This window comes from Vombatus ursinus, unplaced genomic scaffold (genome assembly GCF_900497805.2).
Source record: "Vombatus ursinus unplaced genomic scaffold, bare-nosed wombat genome assembly UNPS02014884.1, whole genome shotgun sequence".
Lineage (NCBI taxonomy): Eukaryota > Metazoa > Chordata > Mammalia > Diprotodontia > Vombatidae > Vombatus > Vombatus ursinus.
Window position 1 is genome coordinate 5,822,506 of NW_020954662.1, and position 18,638 is coordinate 5,841,143.

The following is an 18,638-nucleotide window of genomic DNA, read 5'->3' on the forward strand; positions in this document are numbered from 1 at the left end:
AGGAGCTCCCACAGACCTTTTATCCGGTTCTTTCTATTGTATCTGGGGAGGGAATGTGGGTTTCTGGGGGAGTTGATGCAGGGTCCCATAGAACTTTAAATCAAGGGGTGCTTGTGCTTCCTGTGACAAAGCCCACAGGCCAGATCCTTTGGGAATTACCAGAGGATTAAGAGATGGATAAGACCTTAGAGTCTATCTCTTCTGGGGCACCCAAAGGGGGTGTGACTTGCCCAAGCTTCCAAAGGTAATAAATAGTACACTGTGGAATTTAAAGGCAGGTCGTAGGCTCATAGCTCTAGAACTGGAAAGGGCCTTGGAAGCAATTTAATCCAACCTCCTGATTTTACAGACGAAGACTCAGGTCTGAGGAAATGACCTAAAGTCACTTAGGAAGCAAATATCAGAGAGAGGCCTTGAATCCAGGGCATGGTTCCAAATCCAGTGCCCTTTCCATAATACCTTACTGTTTTTAACTCTGTAGCCAGAGGAAAAGAAGCACAGGGAGAAAGTTCCGAGTCAAATTTCTTCCTGTCTCCTGCCTGCCTCTCTACTCTGTCTTCTTCTCCCAAATCACCCCAGATGAGCCCCTTTCAACCACCCACTCTGCCAACCACACTCAAATTGTCCCTTAAAATAGCCATGACAATGAGTATTTGGAAAAATTGTCAAGGCTTCAAGGATATTAGGGTGACCCTAAAAGAAATCAGTTAGATTATAATTACTTTCCCTCTTCTTTTCTTTTTTTCTTTTTTCAAATTTTTTTTTCTGAGCCTCAGGATCTGGACAGAGTCTGTGTTCTTTTAGCCCTGGGAGACCGCATGAGAAGGAAGCTGGGAGGGCTAGAGGGAAGGATGGCTCAGGACAGTGGGCAGGTAGGACCAAAATATATCTCGGATGGCTCATCAAACCAGAGGCTCAAGAATTGGAAAGGATTTTAGAAATGATCCCATCTTACTCTTTTGTTCTGTTGATTAGGAAACCGAGCGTCAAAGAGGGTAGGCGATTTTTCCAAGGTCATACAGGTAGGGAATAACAGAGCTGTCCTTCAGACTCAGTAACTTAGACTCTGATTTCAGCCTGGTTGGCATCCAGGTTGTCCTTCTTGGTCCATCCCCATCTCCCATTTGAACCTTCATTTGCAATGCCCAGGGATTGGGATGCCCATATATGAGCAGACCAAAGGAGAGAAAGGTGGGGTGCTGGGGCCCTTGGGATACTCACCACAGGGGCCGGCTTCCCTCCTGACACAATGCAGACCAGGGTGAAGTTCTGAGCCTGGTAGCGGCTAAATGGGGCAGGTGTGTCAGCAGCCACGACAGCGATGGAAGTGGGAGGAGCTGGCAGGGAGGCAGATGCAGGTAGATGTTTAGAGAGAGCTTATGCCAATTTCAGGAGCTTCTATTTCACCCCTGGACAGTCACTGAGTCAGCCTTCCCTGTTCAATTCCCACCCAGAGCCCCACCAGAAAGCCTTCTGGGAGAGTCAGTAAGGAGCGTCCCACCCAAGGTTCATGTAACACTTTACTTTTTACCTCCTCCGTGAACTTGCTATGTGATGTTAAATGTTCTAGGATCTTGGGACTGGACCTTGGAGAGGTCCATAGTCATCTATGGGATCATAGTGTAACCAGGCTCCAGAGAGTGGCTGCATAGACTTAGGGGAATTGGAGCCCAAAGGGACCTTATGGTTTCTCCTCATTTGGAGGTGAGGTGGGAAATCTCTCTCATCACCCAGAGCTTGTAATCCTTTCCCTCCGTGCAGGAGGAATCCATATTGTCCCTTTGGGCTACAATTCCCCTAAGTCTATGCAGCTACCCTCTGGAAACTTGTGCCAATAGGAGGATTACAGATTTAGAGCAGGGCAGCTAGGTGACATAGTGGATAGAGTACCAGGCCTGGAAGTCAGGAAGGCCTGAGTGCAAATCCTGTCTCAGACACTTCTTAGCTGTGTGACCCTGGGCAAGTCACTTAACCTTGTTTACCTCAGTTTCCTCACCTATAAAATGAGCTGGAAAAGGAAATGATAAACTATTGCAGTATCTCTGCTAAGAAAATTCAAAAAGGGTCACAGAGAGTCAGACAAAACTGAAATGACTGAATAATATTTAGGGCGAGGACCTCAGCAGTCCCCTTGTTTCACAGACGAGACACCTGAAGCTGAAAGAGGTTAAATAGCTTGCCCTAGGTCACAGGTTGTAAATGACACAGGTAGGATCTGAACCCAGGTCCTCAGACTCCAAAGTCGGTCCTCTTCCCTCTGTATTGTCCTGCCTTAAATCCATGTTTATTTCCTATCTCCCTACTAAGACAGGGAGCAGTTTAATCCAACTCTATTTTTAAAAGGAAGCACAGGGCTCCATAAAGGAAGTACATGCCTATGGGAAAAAAATTTGTTGAGTGAGTCATCAAATAGTCAATATTAAATAAACATTGATTAAGCAGAGAATTCTGTGCTCCAATCCTATGACTTTATTTTCAACAAGCATTTTTGCAACTTCTACCCATTACTCCCGATTCTACCATTGGCCCAAGGAAAACAAGGTTAATCCTTTATCCTCATGGATAGTTGCCCAGATAATTGAAAAGATCTATCATCTTTCTCCTCTCATGCCCCTTCCAGTCTTCTCTAAACTCAACACCCCCGGTTCATTTGGTGGGTCCTCATGTGGGCTGTAACTGAGAACTTCTGTATCTTCTGTTTGCTCAACTATAAACAAACAAAGGGAAGGATGGGCCAGGTGGGCTTAGGTGGCTTGAAGTCCCTTCTAGCTCTAAATTATGACCCTGTGATCCCTTTGCCATCTTGGTTGATCATGTCAATGTGATGATGACAATGGAAATAGGAGGCGATACCTGGGAGACAAATGGGGGGAGGGGCCCAGAGCCAGGAGGCCTTAGATTCCCCAACCAATGGAGAATTCTCCTTCACTTGTTGAAATCCTACTTGATTCAAGCCTGAATTTAGGTGTAGATCCTGGTAATATAGAGAAAGACCCATTGAGTGGGTGGTAGGTGTCCATTCCACTGCAGGCCAGTGATGATAACAATGACAATGATGGTGATGATGATGACGATGGTGATGACGGTGAAACTAGCTAGCAATTCTATAACAATTTAAGGTCTACAAAATACTTTATATATTATATCACTTCATCCCCATTACACCTCTTTGAGGAAAGTCATTATCATCTTCATTTTAGAGATCAGGAAACTGAGGCCAAGAGAAGGCAGAATAAATGACTTGCCCAGGGGACTATAGCATAGTCCCTTTTTGGCCATGTCCAAAAGCTGCCAGTATCAGTAAAAGAGGTATTTTTATCCCTATTCCTTCCCTGGGATATCCTTAACCCCAAATGGAGAGAAATGAAACTCATGGCCTTTCCAAACTGGGATAAAAGGGGCTGGAGTCTTAGCAGCCCAACTGTGAAAGGTTGCCAATGACTAGCCTTATTAGGGGAGACAGAAAATCCCACATGGGAGCTCTAGCTTGGCTTACATCTTTCTCTAGTTGAGGGGAAAGTCTTATGTTACAGTGTCTTGGTGTGACAGGAATTCTGAGAAGGGACAGATAACTCTATGTGATGAGTCACACTTTACTTATCTTTGGATCCCTTCCCTGGTGATTTTGCCTATCAGGAGGGAATATAGCCAAGAATGTAGCATAAAGCAAAAAAAAAAAAGCCTCTAAGAAGACAAAGCAAATACAATGAAATTCAGACAATAAAGTTCATGCATTTTAGAGTCACTTAATAAACATTAAGTGCCTATTGTGTGTCAGGCACTGGGCTAAGGGCTAAGAATGCAAAGGAAGGCAAAAGACAAGTCCCTGCTCTCAAGGAGCTCACAGTCTAATGAGGGACAGCACATGAATGAATAAAGCATTTAAATGCCTACTGTGTGCTAGGCACTGTGCTAAGAGATGGGGATATAAAGAAAGGTGAAGGACAATCCCTTCCCTCAAAGAGTTTATAATCTAATGGGGGAAGGCAGCACATAAAAAAAAGATGAAAAGGGGAGGGAGGAAGGGGAGGGAAGAGTTCCTGGGTGGGTGGGGGCATGATGAACTCCTGCAGCCAGGTGGGAAATGATGAGGTGTCTGCCCTGGTCACCCTTCTTAAATGGAGGATCTGGGAGGGGCTTTCTGGTGTCTACTCTCCACCCTCTCCAATCTGAGGGAGGGAGGGAGCCCCAGGAGCAAGGAGGTGCTGAGAAAGTGGGAGTCTCAGAGTTGGTTTGATCTTGCAAGAAGATGAGTTTGCATAATGCGGGTGCCCTTCTAGCCTTCACTCCAGGTTTTTCTACTTTTAGTCTACACACAATTCTAACAAGCTTGCAGGCCGCCATGGATAGAGATCGTGGATAAAGAATAGAGCCAGGAGGATCTGGGTTTAAGTTCCGCGGCTGACACATACTGACTGCGTGGCCCTGGGTAAGTTATTTAACCTCTCAGCACTCTCAGGAAACTCCCTAAGACTCTAACTTTCAGAGAAGGTGCCAATCTGGTGTCTGCGGGCTGAGAACAACTGGAACAGGAAGTGATAACTGGAAGACAGATGCAGGCTCAGAGTGAGTCCCAGCAATTCCAGGAGGCTTCAGATTCCCCCACCACTGGAGAGCCATTGGCTCTCCCTTAGGTGTATTGAGTTCCTGCTTAACTAAAGCCTGGGACTAGACACAGACCTGGCTATTCAGAGTCCACTTTAACTCATCTCTTCACATGGGGATTCCCTAAACTGGTGATGTCATGGGTCCAGGCCTTCAACAAGAGTATTTGTCTGCCAGCTCCATTGATAGCGGGTCATAAGCAAAATATGGCGGTGATGAGGGTGGCAGGGAACAGGGCATCAGGATCTAGTGAAACAGGGCTTCTGAGACCTCAAAGTAGACATGGTGAAACCCAGGTATGGAGCTCAAGCCTTTATTCAGTAGGGGAGCCCTTACCCTCACCTCAATACTACTGGAAGGGTTGGTGGGAGCAGCTCACTCATAAAGCCACATTTGGACTCAGGTCTTCCTGACTCCGTGGCACAGTGGATAGATCACCGGGCTGGGAATCAGGGAGACTCATCTTCCTGAGTTCAAATCCAGTATCTGATATTCACTAGCTGTGTGACCCTGGGCAAGTCACTTCACCCTGTTTGCCTCAGTTTCTTCATCTCTAAAATGAGCTGGAGTGCATCTTTGCCAAGAAAACCCTAAATGGGACATGAAGAGTCCGTCACGACTGAACAACTTCCTGACTCCAGGTGCGCTATGGTATCACCGAGCTGCTTCTTTGAGCCTCAGTTTTCTCATCTGTTAAATGGGGGACAATAACGCCCACGGCGCCCGTCTCACAGGGCTCTTCTGAAATGCAAATGAGGTAGGGAGAAGACTTCTCGGCTATTATCAAGCTCCAATTTCTCTTCCCGCTCCCGACGACGTTCCGATGTCCTTTTCAGCTCTAAAAGTCTTCGAGACTGCAACATATGTTCCTTCATTTCCCTGTACATCTATATGACCATATCTATGTACCTACATACGTAAATCCACATTTGGGCCATCAGTAGCCTGGTCACGCACGCCACCCACGCGGACCCTGATCAGGAGCTGTTCCTGTCTCTTGTTAGATTTCCTAGCAGGTGTTAGCAATATGTACAGTTAATCAAGCCCGTCAGACAATAAGTGTTTTCAATTGTATAGACTGTGACACAATCCCTGCGCGGCTCGGCTCCCTCCTCCTCCCCACCCCCATTCCTCCTCCCTTTCCACGGAATTTAAATCTGAGACTCGAAGCATCTCAGACGACTCACTGTCGCTTTAGCATTTGCCCACTGTCTCTCAGCTAGACGGCTCCAAGCAGATGCGATCTGGAATCGGGCCCCAGCTAAAGAGGCTGCGAACGCCCCAGAGAATTACATCCCTTAACTTCTGTTAACTTCTTGTCACATATCCTCGTCTTCTGAGAGTTATAGAATGTCAGAGCTTTGAGGGCCCTTAGAATGCAGAATGTGAGAGCTGGGAGGGCTCATAAAAAACAGAATGGTAGAGTTGGGGGGGTTACCTTAGAATACACAGTGGTAGAGTTGGGGAGTTACCTTAGAGCACAGAATGTCAGAGCTGGGAGAGCCTTAGAACACAGAATATCAGAGCTGGGGGGGTGCCTTAGAACCCAGAATGTCAGAGCTGGGGGCGGGGTGCCGTAGAACCCAGAATGTCAGCTGGGAGGGCGCTTAGAACACTGAATCTCTGAGTAGGGAGGGCTTTAGAACAGAGAATGTCAGAGTAGGAAGGAATCTTAGAATAGAGAATTTCAGAGCTGGGAGGGTCTTTAGAACAGAGTTATTAGGATAGGAAGGGCCTTAGAACACAGAATAATGGAGGTGCAAAGTACCTCAGAAATAATTTAATCCAATTCCCTCATTTTTCAGGTGACAAAACTGAGATGCTAATGGAGGGAGTCTTCAGTATTCCAGTTCTCTTGCTGATTGGTGAAAGCTTGCGTAATGACTAGTCAGTGTGTACTCAGGGAAGACAAACTTGTTTTAATGTCCCTGTGAAGAGAATTCAGCTAGGAAAATAATATTCTGCCCTGTGTGTTGGAACTAAATACAAATGACCTTTGCAGGATGTACTATTTTGGCCTCCCCTCCCTTTGTCTCTTTGGAAGCTCATTACATTTACAGCCAGAACTGTCAGGAAATGTTGAGTCCCCACGGTTTTATGTATGAGATATTTTATCTACAGCTGGGATGGGGCCTTGGAAAAGTCCTTTCCCAGGTTTCTCTGTGGAGCGGATATTCCCTTCAGTTCCCCAAGTACCTCTTTCTGCCAAAGAACTTGGGGCCATCAGCATCTTTGATCTCATTAATCAGGTTGCTTCAATCAATGAGGTTTTTCTTATGGGGAGGAGAGAGAACATGCACATTTTCAGGGGTGGGTGGTAGGATTAACAACTAGTTGCAAATTACATTATTTGCAAAAATCCATTCTTTCCTCTTGGCATGCCTGGTCTATTGACTGTTCCCTTTACAATCCTGCTCTATTCATTAGACCCATTTCCAAACCCCCAGCCCAATCTGTTCATAAAAGTGTCTATGAGTAGAAATGTTCCTTTTTTAACCTTTCTTACTTTTCCTCACTGCCTATTTCTTTTTGTGTTTTTTTTTTTGGCTAGACAATGGGGTTAAGTGACTTTCCCAGGGTCATACAGTTAGTAAGTGTCAAGTGTCTGAGGCTGGATTTGGACTCAGGTCCTCCTGACTCCAGGGCTGGTGCTCTATCTACTTTGCCACCTAGCTATCCCCTCACTGCCCGTTTCTTATCCCACAACTTGATGGCCTGTCCTTCATCCTTATCCATCAATGTTCCTTCTGTTCCATCAACTCTTTGATTGAAACCCAGCTCCCTTGGAAAGCCTGGTCTCACTTCACTCAGCTAATGATGAGGGCTCCTACCATCTTTGTCCTTTTGGTACCTGTGTACTCATCCCTGAAAATCATACTAGCCGTAGGCTACTTAGGCAGTCTTGGTGTTATTTACTAGACTTTATGTGCTTAGAGGACAGAGACCACATTGGGTTACCTAGAACCCAAGAAGAAATCAGAGAACATAGAATTATCAGAGTCAGCCTCTTTGAGCCTCAATTTTCCCATTTATAAAATAGAAATAATAATAGGATCTACTACAAAGGATTATTTTAGGGATCAAATGAGAAAATACAAAGTACTTTGCAAACCGTAGGACATTATGTACATGTCAATTATCATCATCATCATCTTTTTGATGGGGTTCAGGTAGAAATGGTCATAGGACAAATTCATTTTCCTCTTTTTATTATTATTAATGAGTATTGATTCATTATTAATAATTGATGATTATAGATTCATAATTATTATTATTAATGGCATTGAAATGGATCTTTGAATATAAAACATTAGACTATAGATTGTTAGAGCTGGAAGGGAGCTTAGGAGCATAGAATGCCACAGCTTCAAGGGATCTTTGAATGTAGAATGTTTGAACTAGAAAGATTTTTAGAAAATAGAACGTCAAAATTGGAAAGTACGTGAGAACCTGGAATGTTAGAGGAAGAAGGTAATTTAGGACAGAGAATATCATCAGTAGTCCACTGGAGCCAGCTTGAACTGGAAAACTGTTTAGTAAATTCTCAGAATAAGCATTATACCTTGGAAATTGCCAAATTCTACAAAACAGGGCTTCATTTATTGTTTTGTTGATTGTCTAGGCTTAGGAAAGTGATGAAGACAATTTTAGTAATGCCTATTAAATGTAAAAGATGTAAAAGTCTATTGAGGGTACATTTATTTTTCTGCTGGAGAGCTGGTTGTTCAACATTTATCAGCACATCTCTGAAGAACTGCAAGGAGCCTTAGAAACCTAGAATGTCAGGGCTAGATGAGACTTTAGAACAGGAAATGACAGAGTCCTAGAACACAGGGTGTCAGAGCTGGGAGGGCCTTAGAATAGTGAATGTTAGAACTGGGTGGAAGGAACCTTAGAAATTAACCAGAGTGATCCAATTATTTCATAGATGGGGAATCTCAGCTACTGGGTGGTTGGATGGACACATCCCATAGCTAAGACATGCCACAGAGCAGGCATCATCCCTGCTCTCTTGACTCCTTTTCCAGTGATCTCACTACACTAGTAGGGAGTCTCCATTCAAACTCCCTGCCCCCGGGTAAGTGTCTTGGTCCCAGGACAACATGTCTGGGCAGAACCTGACCAGGGCAATAAGTACCAGCCCTCAGCTCACCCACTTCATAATCCCAGCAAGTCAGAGGTCTGAGCTCGGAGGGCATCTGGTCCCACCAAGGCCTAGAGGGGGCTCTGTGGCCCATGGAACATCCCAAGGGCTATTGAGCAGTTGATGGCTACTCACAGGAGGATGATAATGATGATGAAAACTCATTTTTACATGACCTTGAATGTTGGCAAAGCACTTTCTCCACCACAGTCTTTAGAGGTAGGAACTTGAGGGCAATGACTTTCTTATTTTCCTCTTTCTACCCCCATAGGACAGGGCCTAGCCCAGGCTGAATTAATGCTTGCTCCATGGTTGATGGTAGTGAGAGTTTTATTATGTCCCTTTTACAGATAAAGAAACTGAGGCTCTGATGGAGGATCACAGTTAGTAAGTGCCTGAGGAGGAACTCATACCCATTATTTAGTCATAGAAGGAGTTCTAGAGCTGGAAGGTGCTTCAGAATTCATCTGACTCAACCCAATCATTTTACAGGTGGAGAAATGGAGGTCTAAAGGTGAAAGGATTTGCCTAAGGTCACTCAGGTAGTAATTGACAAAAGTGGAATATGACCTGGGCTGTCTCCACAATATTGCATTGACTCTTACAGATAAGGAAAGTGAAGCCTAGAGAGGTGGCAGAGCTGAGATTAATCCACTTTTCATATATATATATATCTATATATATATAGATATATATATATACATATATATTTTTTGCAATCAGAGTGAAGTAACTTGCCCAGGGTCACACAGTTAGTAAGTGTCTGAGGTCAGATTCAAACTCAGCCTGGTGCTCTATCCACTGAGCCACCTAGCTGTCCCTTTTCATTTTCAATTGATTTTAGTTTACCCCATTAGGGTCTCTTCCTCCTCCTCCTCCTCCTCCTCCTCCTCAGGCTTCTCAGACTGCATAGACCTCATTTCACTGTGGATTTTGGAGGACCTATTTGATACATCTCATAGGCCCTGACATGGCAGCGCTGCAGAGGTTTAGGGGTAGGGGGACATTGGGTTCCCCAATTCTTCAGCAGTGTACTCAGGAGGAGGCCTGAGTCAGCAGGAAGAGTCAGACTTTATTGAGAATCACAACACGGGAAGGAGAGCTCCAACTCAAGAATTTATGTTAAAATTAAATATTGAACTGAGCTGTTGAAGCAGCTGAGTTAAAAAAACAAAATCCCCCTCCCAGAACACCCCCACCCTTTCCTAGAAGAGAGCCCCAGCCCCAAGCCAGATGCCCATTGGAGCAATTGGAGTAGTACAAATGGCTGTGCCCATGAGCCATGAGCCAAGATGGTGCAATGGGAGCTTTGCAGGACAGCTGTTCCTTCTCTTCTCTGCCTGTGCCTCAGGCCTCCTTCTACCTCACTCTACACAGCCCTTTCTCATCTTAATGGAAGCAACTGGAGCCTGGTGCTCACATTCATCTGGGAGGCACTTGGGGGCTCTTTATGAGCTCCCATAAAATCTGCAGCCCCTCTATCTTCCCTGCTCTGCCAGGGACAGGAGAGATCTCAAGGATCCCCAATTTTGCCATCCATGTGACCTCTCCCATCAATTCATTCTCCCCCCCCACCCTCCTCCCTCTACAGAAAAGGGTGATTTTGGCAGCAGAGCCAAAGGGGGCGTGAACAGCTGGAGCGGTGATGTTGAAATGTCATGGGCACACTCTCACCCTTCCCATTCATCTATCTCCTCAACCGCCTCTCCATCACCTGCCTCTCTCCTCCTCCACCAGCTGTGGTGCTTTGTAATTAGCAATCCCCCATTGGCAGCTCTGGATCACCATAGAGGGGAATGAGCCCTGGCCTGGGCACCAGAGAGGACCCGGATTAGAATTCTGGGTCTTACCAATCTGGCCTCTTACCAATCTGGTTGCTTACCACCTGGGGGATCTTTAACCAGAAACTTCCTCTCTTCTCTGGGCCTCCGTTTCCCCACTGATCAAGGAGAGGGTTGTAATAAATGATCTCCATGCCAGTTTTAGCTCTAAGGTCCTCTCCAGCTCTTGATAAATAAAGCTGCCTATTCAGGCTGAATGAGGCAATTGGGAGTGGGACAATAAGACTGTAAGAAGGCTGACTGGTGTGAATGCTTTGATACCTTGGTGAATCCTGATGAAGCTTAGGTATACTATCGGTGTGGATCTGTACCAGAGCTTTCCCTACAATGAGATTGAGTGATATTTAGAGTATTAATATTATTTTCTGGCGAATACTTATGAATGAACAAAAATAATTTATTAAGTACCTACCCTGTATCAGGTATTATGCTAGGTGCTGTGGATAAACAAAGGCAAAGAGGAAACCATCCTTGCCTTCAAGGAATTTATAACCCAATAGGGGAATACACTACATAGAAGGGAGTGGTCAGGGAAGGGAGTTTTAGTATGGTGAGTCATAAGGATGGTAAGTGGAGGCATAGGGCAGTCAATTGTCATCCCTTAACTAATAATGTTGTATTGGTAGGTGCTTTTGATTTGAATATTATTCCCTAAGGAAAAGGTGGAAAAGAAGGAAAGGGTGGATGAAAAGGGTGACAGCCTATATTCAAGGGTGCCCTATATTAATAAAATATATTAATTGATGTAAGGGAACACAGGTAGCTAGGTGGTGCAATGAATTCAGTGTTGGACCGGGAGTTAGGAAGATCTGAGTTCAAATCCAGCCTTAGACACTTACTAGTTGTGTGACCCTGAGCAAGTCACTTAATCTCACTTTATGTGACTAAGGTATGACTATGGGACTTTGCTCAGGGAGCAAGATTTAGGTGACACTAAAAGCCCTTGTATTCCTTAAGAAGAAGGAGAGCTTAGGACCTAGTTAGAAGAAGTAGTTACAACAGGAAACTAACAGATCAATCAACAAACATCACCCCAGGTAAGCTCCTTGCTTTCTCAGACTTTCTCTTCTCCTCAACAGCAATCTTCCCATCAATGTCTCAAGGTTCCTTCCACTGCCCTGCCCTTCCACTTAATGTGGTCTTCCCAGCAGTGGCCCAGGGTCTCTCATACATGACCCGGCCACTCTTCTAGCAATGTTTTGGGATCTCCAGGCCTTTTCCTCCCCACTCCTACCCCTTCACCAAGCTCAAATGAGTCAAAGGTGACATGTTGGGTCAGATTGAAAAACTTACTAGCTAGTTATGGCCCTCTTAATAAGACACTGTCCTCCACTCTTGAATACCTTGCCCTTGTGACCTCCTGCTATTCATGGTCCGCTGACCTTCACTCCCTGGTCACCCCCATCATCCACTTTTTCCATTCCTGAATATTGCCGAAGAAAGTAGTGGACCTGGGCAGACTATGTTATAAATACATGTTATCTAATCTCAACTAGACCAATCCTTTGATTTAGTTCTGATGATCTCCCTTTCACATTGCCCCCAGTGGCAACCCCAGACCTTCTCCTATTTCTTTTTTTTTCTTTTCCTTTTTTTTTTCTTTTTTGAGGTTAAGTGACTTACCCAGAGTCACACAGATAATAAGTGTCTGAGGCCAGATTTGAACTCAGGTCCTTCTGACTCCAGGGTATGTACTGTATTCACTGTGCCACCTAGCTGCCGCTTTCTCCTATTTCTTCATGCTTCCAATGCCACCACACAAACTCTTACATTCTATCTACCACCTTATCTCCTGCTTCAATGTGATCAAGATTATCACCTCAAAGTTTATCTCCCTCATTTCTGTATCTCAAAACCTCTCTGTATCTTTCCGCATCCTCTGCTTTGCTCCAGTCTCAGAATGAGGTAGCCCTTCTCCTTGCCACAGGTAATTTCTCCACTTTCCTCCTGTTTCTTTAAGGAGCTTGACCCATAGGTCATTCATTCCTCATGTCTCCTGTCACTGTCAATGTCAACAAACAACGTCATTGTTCACTCTCCCAACAATAATTCCTTCCCAAGAAATATGCTCAGTTATCCCCCAAATTTAAAAAAAAAAACCCTTCCCTCCTTCCTGCTGTAACTTCAAGCTAATTCTCACATGTCTCATCTTTTTTCATTAGCATCCTACAAAAACTGTCTACAGTTCACTTTTTCATCATTCATTCGCTGCTCAAGGTCTTCTAATGCAGATTCTGACTTCACCATTTGAAAGGAACCGATTTCTCAAAGGTCACCAATGATGTCTTACTTGCTAAATCTGATGACCTTTTATCTTTTTTAAAATAAATTTTGATTGATATCTTTTGTTTTTTACACCACTCATATATCCCAATACATCCATCCTCTCTCCCACTACTTTGTCAGCCTTACTAACAAAGAATAAAACTGAACAATAAAACAGTTTGGCAGAACTAACCAAAACATTGAAAAAGTCTGATATTATATTCAGTTTTCCATACCCATAGGCCCCCACCTCTGCAAAGAAGTTGGGGAGGTGCCTTCTTATATCTCTGGCGTTTTTTTTGTATTGTTGAACATTGTTAACCATCCCACCCCCTTGAACGCTTCCTTCTTCCTTAGGTACCAGGACATCATTCTCTCCTGATTCTTATCTTTCCTATCGGACAGCTCCTTCACAATCTCTTTTGTGTGCTCTTCATTCATTTCCTTCCTCCTTATCTCGGACATTTCCTCAAGGCTCTGCCTCAATTTTCCTCCCTCTATATTCTTTCCCTTGGTGATCTCATTCATTCCCATGGATCCAGTGATTATCTGTTCATATGTCTCCCAAATATGTATATGCAGCTACCGTATCACCCTTGAGCTCTAGTCTCTCATCTCCAAATGGTTGATGGATATTTCTACTTGGATATCCAACCCAACCACCAGCTCAATATATCCCAAAGTTAATTCTTTTCCTCTCCCTTAACCTGTTTCTATTGACTGTGGCGCCTTCCTCCCAGACACTCAGGTATAAAATGTTGGAGTTCTTTTGAGTTGACTTGTCTCCCTCATCTCTCACATTCAATCCATTGCCATGTTTGGTGATTTCTACTTCCACCATAGCTCTTACTTATCTTTCTTTATCTCCAATCACGTGGCCACCATCTTACTTTAGACCCATAATCACCTGTCCAGGACTATTGTAGTAACAATTCTAGCCTGTCTCCCTGTCACCAGTCTCTCCTCCTTTTCAATCAATCCTCCACGCAACTAAAAGACAAAATCTTCTTAAGGTTCAGGCCTGGCCATGTCACAGTGATTTAGAACCCATTAGTGGCATTAGAACGAAACAGGAACTCCTTACTTTGTCATTAAAGGTCCTTCAATATTTGGTTCCAACCTTCTTTTCCAAATGGATTTCATGTTTCTCCATTTATGCCCTTTGTTACTGTTGGATGGATACTCTTACCTGACCTCAAAATGCTATCTCTCACCTCTGTGCATTTGCAGACCAGTCCCTGATGCCTGGAGCACCCTTCCTCCTCCTGTTCACCTTTAGGAACTTTTCTCTTCCTTCAAGCTCAGCTCTGTGGAATCTTCCCTGATCTCTTCCAGCTAAACTTATTTCTTCAGTTCTTTAAATCTCTCTATACACATGTCAAACATATATCTCTCTGCTTCTCTCTTTTGCCCCCATAAATTCTCTTCTTTAGAGCCTAGATATGGGTGTGTATAAGTCATCTTCTTCCCAGCAGGACAAGGGTCCCTTGACTATTTCTTTTTCATTTGTGGATGCCCAGTGCCCAGCTCTCTGTTGTTGTTTTTTTTTTTAGGGGTGGGGTGGATGGGAAGGAAGGGAGGGTCTAGATCTATGATTTCATCTGAGTATGAAACTCTCAGTGTAGAAATCCTTTTCATTGATGCAGCTGGTCTTACAGTCTTTGAGAGTTGCTTGGGGAAACTGAGAAGCTAACACAGCCAGCATGTGTCAGAGGCAGGGCTTGGCACCCCTTACTCCTGGTACTAAGGCCAGTCCCCTATTCACTCCATCACATTACCCTGCAAACAATGGTCTGTTGTTGTTCAGTCATTTCACGTGCGTCCTACTCTTTGTGACCCCATTTGGGGTTTCCTTGGCAAAGATACTGGAGTGGCTTGCCATTAACTTCTCCAGCTCATTTGACAGATGAGGAAACTGAGGCAAACAGGGTTAAATGACTTGCCCAGGACCACACAGCTAGTAAGAGTCTGAATTCAGGTCTTCCTAACTCCAGGCCTGGCACTCTAATCACTGCATTACCTTGCTGCCCCTGAAAATAGTAGGTACTTCATAGATGCTTGTGAAGTTGAATTGTATTATGAAAAGGACCTTAACAATTGTACAATCTAACCCTGTCATTCAATTTTTACTCTTATTTTTTTTAGCCAATAAAAATCTATTTTCTCTCCTTCCCACCTCCCTCCATCCCTGTTAGAAAAAGAAAAACAAAATTTGATTCCTGATAGGATGCTGCTCCTGGTGTGTCAACATCCATTTCTGGGGTCTCAGCTTACAGATTTGGACCCTCACCCTATTTCTGGTCCAAATGAGGACCCTCCTCCCACCCCACATGAGTCTTGTATCAATAACTGACACCCCCACTCCCATTCCCTAACAGACCCTATCTGGGTCTGATTAGGAATGTCACCTCACATATTGGGCATTGATTACATGTTTTCAACTAAGGGTTTTTTTTTGTTTTGTTTTTTGGTGAGTCAATGGGGTTAAGTGACTTGCCCAGGGTCACACACACAGGTAAGTGTTATGTGTCTGAGGTCGGATTTGAACTCAGGTCCTCTTGACTCTAAAGCTGGTGCTCTATCCACTGCGCCACCTAGCTCCCCCTGGGGTTGTTTTAAGAGTGCCTTTCATTATCCTGGTCTACAGTCCAGGTGTGTCACTGGCTGGTTTTCTGAGGGATCTGCTCTACTTAGGTCTGTTTCCTAGATCCTTTCCCTTGGCCAGACTCAGACTAGTGGGATTTTTGCCCATGGATATGTTCCCCACCCTTGATCTAGAGGGTCAGCATCATGGCGTCTGGGACATCCTGTGTGTGCTATGGTACCTCCTCCGATTGGGGGGGGGGCTCTCATTGGTGTTGGGCACCTCTCCAGCGTGGGTGCTGGCTCTCACAGGAAGGTAATGGGCAGGGTGCGTACAAACTCATTGGATGTCAGAACACTGAATGCTAGAATATTAGAAGGTTGAAAATGGAAGGGAAATGAGCAGATTAAATAGAAGAGATGTTAAGGAATGTTTAGTCTAACCCATTCATTTCTCAGATAGGTAAACTGAGGGAGCCTTGAAATGACTTGCTGAAGGTCCCACAGAGAGGAGTAGCTAGTGCTCTGAATTCCCAATCAGAGGTTCTTTCTACTCTATCCAAGGAGAGGGGACAAAAAGGAGAGTGTGAAATGGGAAGAGGTCAGGGGAGGGAAAGGGACAGACATGGCTCTAGTTATATGCATTCTTATTATGGTGGCCATTGTTTGACCTGTAATGAGCCTTAGTTTCTTCACTTGTAAAGGGAGGGGGTTGGACCCCCTCTATGACTTCTACAGGTTCTTTTGAGGTCTAACTCTATGATCCTTTGATAGTAGTGTCTGAGAGAAAGATGACAGAGGGCCACTGAGACCTCTGGAACCTTATTTTGCTCATGCCACTGCCCACGGCTAATGCTCTTTCCATATTCCAAACCCTCAGCACCTGCTAACATTCTGATTGGTTCAGCAGAGGCTCTGCCCGTCAGAAATCTTTTCCTAGGTTCTGGACCTAGAATGAGCTTTCTGACTGGCCTGCCTTCATCCAGGACCCCGCCAGGCAGGCCTGGTGGGAAGCTGGGAATGCGTCAGATGTTCACTGCAGCAGGGCTTTATGTGACAATATATTAAATGTGTTTAAGTTCTAGAATGGGTGCCATTGCCTGATATATGAAATATATGGAGTGTGACATGAATGTGTTTTAAATAGCAATAAAACTGGCCAATTTGGGGATGTTTTCAATGTATTTCGGGCCCATCTTGTGCACACACAAGCATTTTTAGCATGTATTGTGTTAACTGGTCGGGCTGTCTCAGTCTGGGGACACAGGTGTGCAGCCTGGGGGGAGGAGGTGAGGCCTCTGGGGAGGGGCCATCCTCCCTCTTTTGCAGGAGCCCCACCTGACTCCCACTAGAAGACAACAGTGCCTGGCATGGAGGCTGGAAGGGAAGTTGGACTCAGGGGCCCTTTCTCCTGGAGGTAAAGAAGGTAGAGGCAGGGGAGGCACGTGGCACGACTGGAAAAATCCCAGCACTTGGCAGTGGAAGATCTGTATTATAATTCTGCCATTGCCTTAGCTGTATGACCTTGAGTAAGTCACCTGAGCTCTCAGCTTACTCATCTGTAAAAGGGACTCATGGGCTAAGAGCTGAGAAGTACCTCAGAGTCCATCCAATTCAGTCAACCCAGAAAGCAAATGATTTGCCAGGGTCAAAAATCGATAAGGAGCAGAGTCAGGACTTGAACCCAGGTCCTCTGACTCCAAATCTTGTGTGTCCCCACACCCCCACCTCACCTAATTATGCTACACTGTTGGCTCTCCCTACATGTTTGGGGAGAGGGTGGTGAGGAAAGCTCTTTGCAAATCTTTAAAAGAGAAGCAGAAAGGAGAGGCATTATCCTGGAGAATGAAATTTGATTGAATGAAATCAGCCCCATGACCAGAGTATTGTCTTGAGCTGGCACTAACTTTAACTTGAAGAAACATCTATTAAGGGAGTGAAAGTAGTGACTTGCTTGAGCTCTCCCCCAAACCCCTCCAAATACCTATAAAAAATGGCTCTAAACAAATTCTAAAGCAGCAGAACCCACAAAAAGACAGAGTGAAATGAATTTCCAGCCCAAGACAACCTGGATGGTTGATCAGAAAGGTATATCATGCCTGGCAAGGAGAAAAGCTCAGTTTGTCATGGGTGTGCAGGCCACAGCAAACCTAGAGCAGGCCTCAGAGGAATGAATTGCGGGCAGCTGTGGTGGTTTCCAGACTTCTCAACCCACGAATGCCAAAGACAACTTAGGTCAGTGGGAAAAGTCTGTTTCTGGAGTGCTGAGAGAAGCTAGGTCTTAGCCCCAGTTCCCAAGTGTGGCCTCCTGAGCTTCCGGCCCACAGAATGAGGGGGAATTGGGTGGCTGATCAGAGGGGAATTGCAGCAATCTATTTGCCAGTGCTGAGGCAGGAATCTCTTGCTTTGCCCATGTTTGGATCTGGGTCACAGTTCTGAGGGGTAGTCCTGGGGCGAGGAGGAGTGCTGGAGTGGTAGAGCTTGTAGTGGCAGTGGAGAGGAAATCCTCCTCACAGTTCCAAGACAGAAAAGAATGCTTGTGGTCACTCATAGACCAGAGCACAGGGCAGGAAAGGAATAAACACCTCGCCCCTTATCATGCCACCTTGGAAGAACTAAAAATTTATAAGTCCCTAGAAGTATCTCTGAAAACAGCTGTACAAACCCCTGAAGCTTGGGACAGTACATTTTCCACATTGGAAGCAGACCTCTACCTTAATAAAGAGTTTATAACTCAAGTAATTGGTTGGGATCATGAGCAAACCTCACAAGAAGTGTTAGACCATAGAATCTTTTTTTTGGTAACAAAGAAGATCAAAACACACAACCAGAAGAAGACAACAAAGCCAAAGTTCCTACATCCAAAGCCTTCAAGAAAAATATAAATCAGTCCCAGGCCTTGGAAGAGCTCCAAAAGGATTTTGAGAAGCAAGTAAGAGAAGTAGAGGAAAAACTGGGAAGAGAAATGAGAGTGGTGCAGGAAAATCATGAAAAACAAGTCAACAACTTGCTAAAGGAGACCCCAAAAAACACTGAAGAAAATAACATCTTAAAAAATAGCCTAACTCAAATGGCAAAAGAGGTCCAAAAAGCCAATGAGGAGAAGAATGCCCTAAAAAGCAAAATTGGCCAAATGGAAAAGGAAGTCCAAACACTTACTAAAGAAAATACTTCCTTAAAAATTAGAATAGAGCAATTGG

General features: G+C 44.7%; 1 protein-coding gene across 1 annotated transcript in view; it reads right to left on the reverse strand.

Moving 5' to 3' along the window:
- Positions 1 to 18,638, reverse strand: part of LOC114028538 (immunoglobulin superfamily member 21) — a 161,730-nt gene that overhangs the window by 32,742 nt on the left and 110,350 nt on the right. Inside the window, exon 3 of the mRNA XM_027842808.1 lies at positions 1,222 to 1,337. Within this exon, the coding sequence (XP_027698609.1) occupies positions 1,222 to 1,337 (116 nt within the window). The remainder of the gene's footprint in view (positions 1 to 1,221; positions 1,338 to 18,638) is intronic.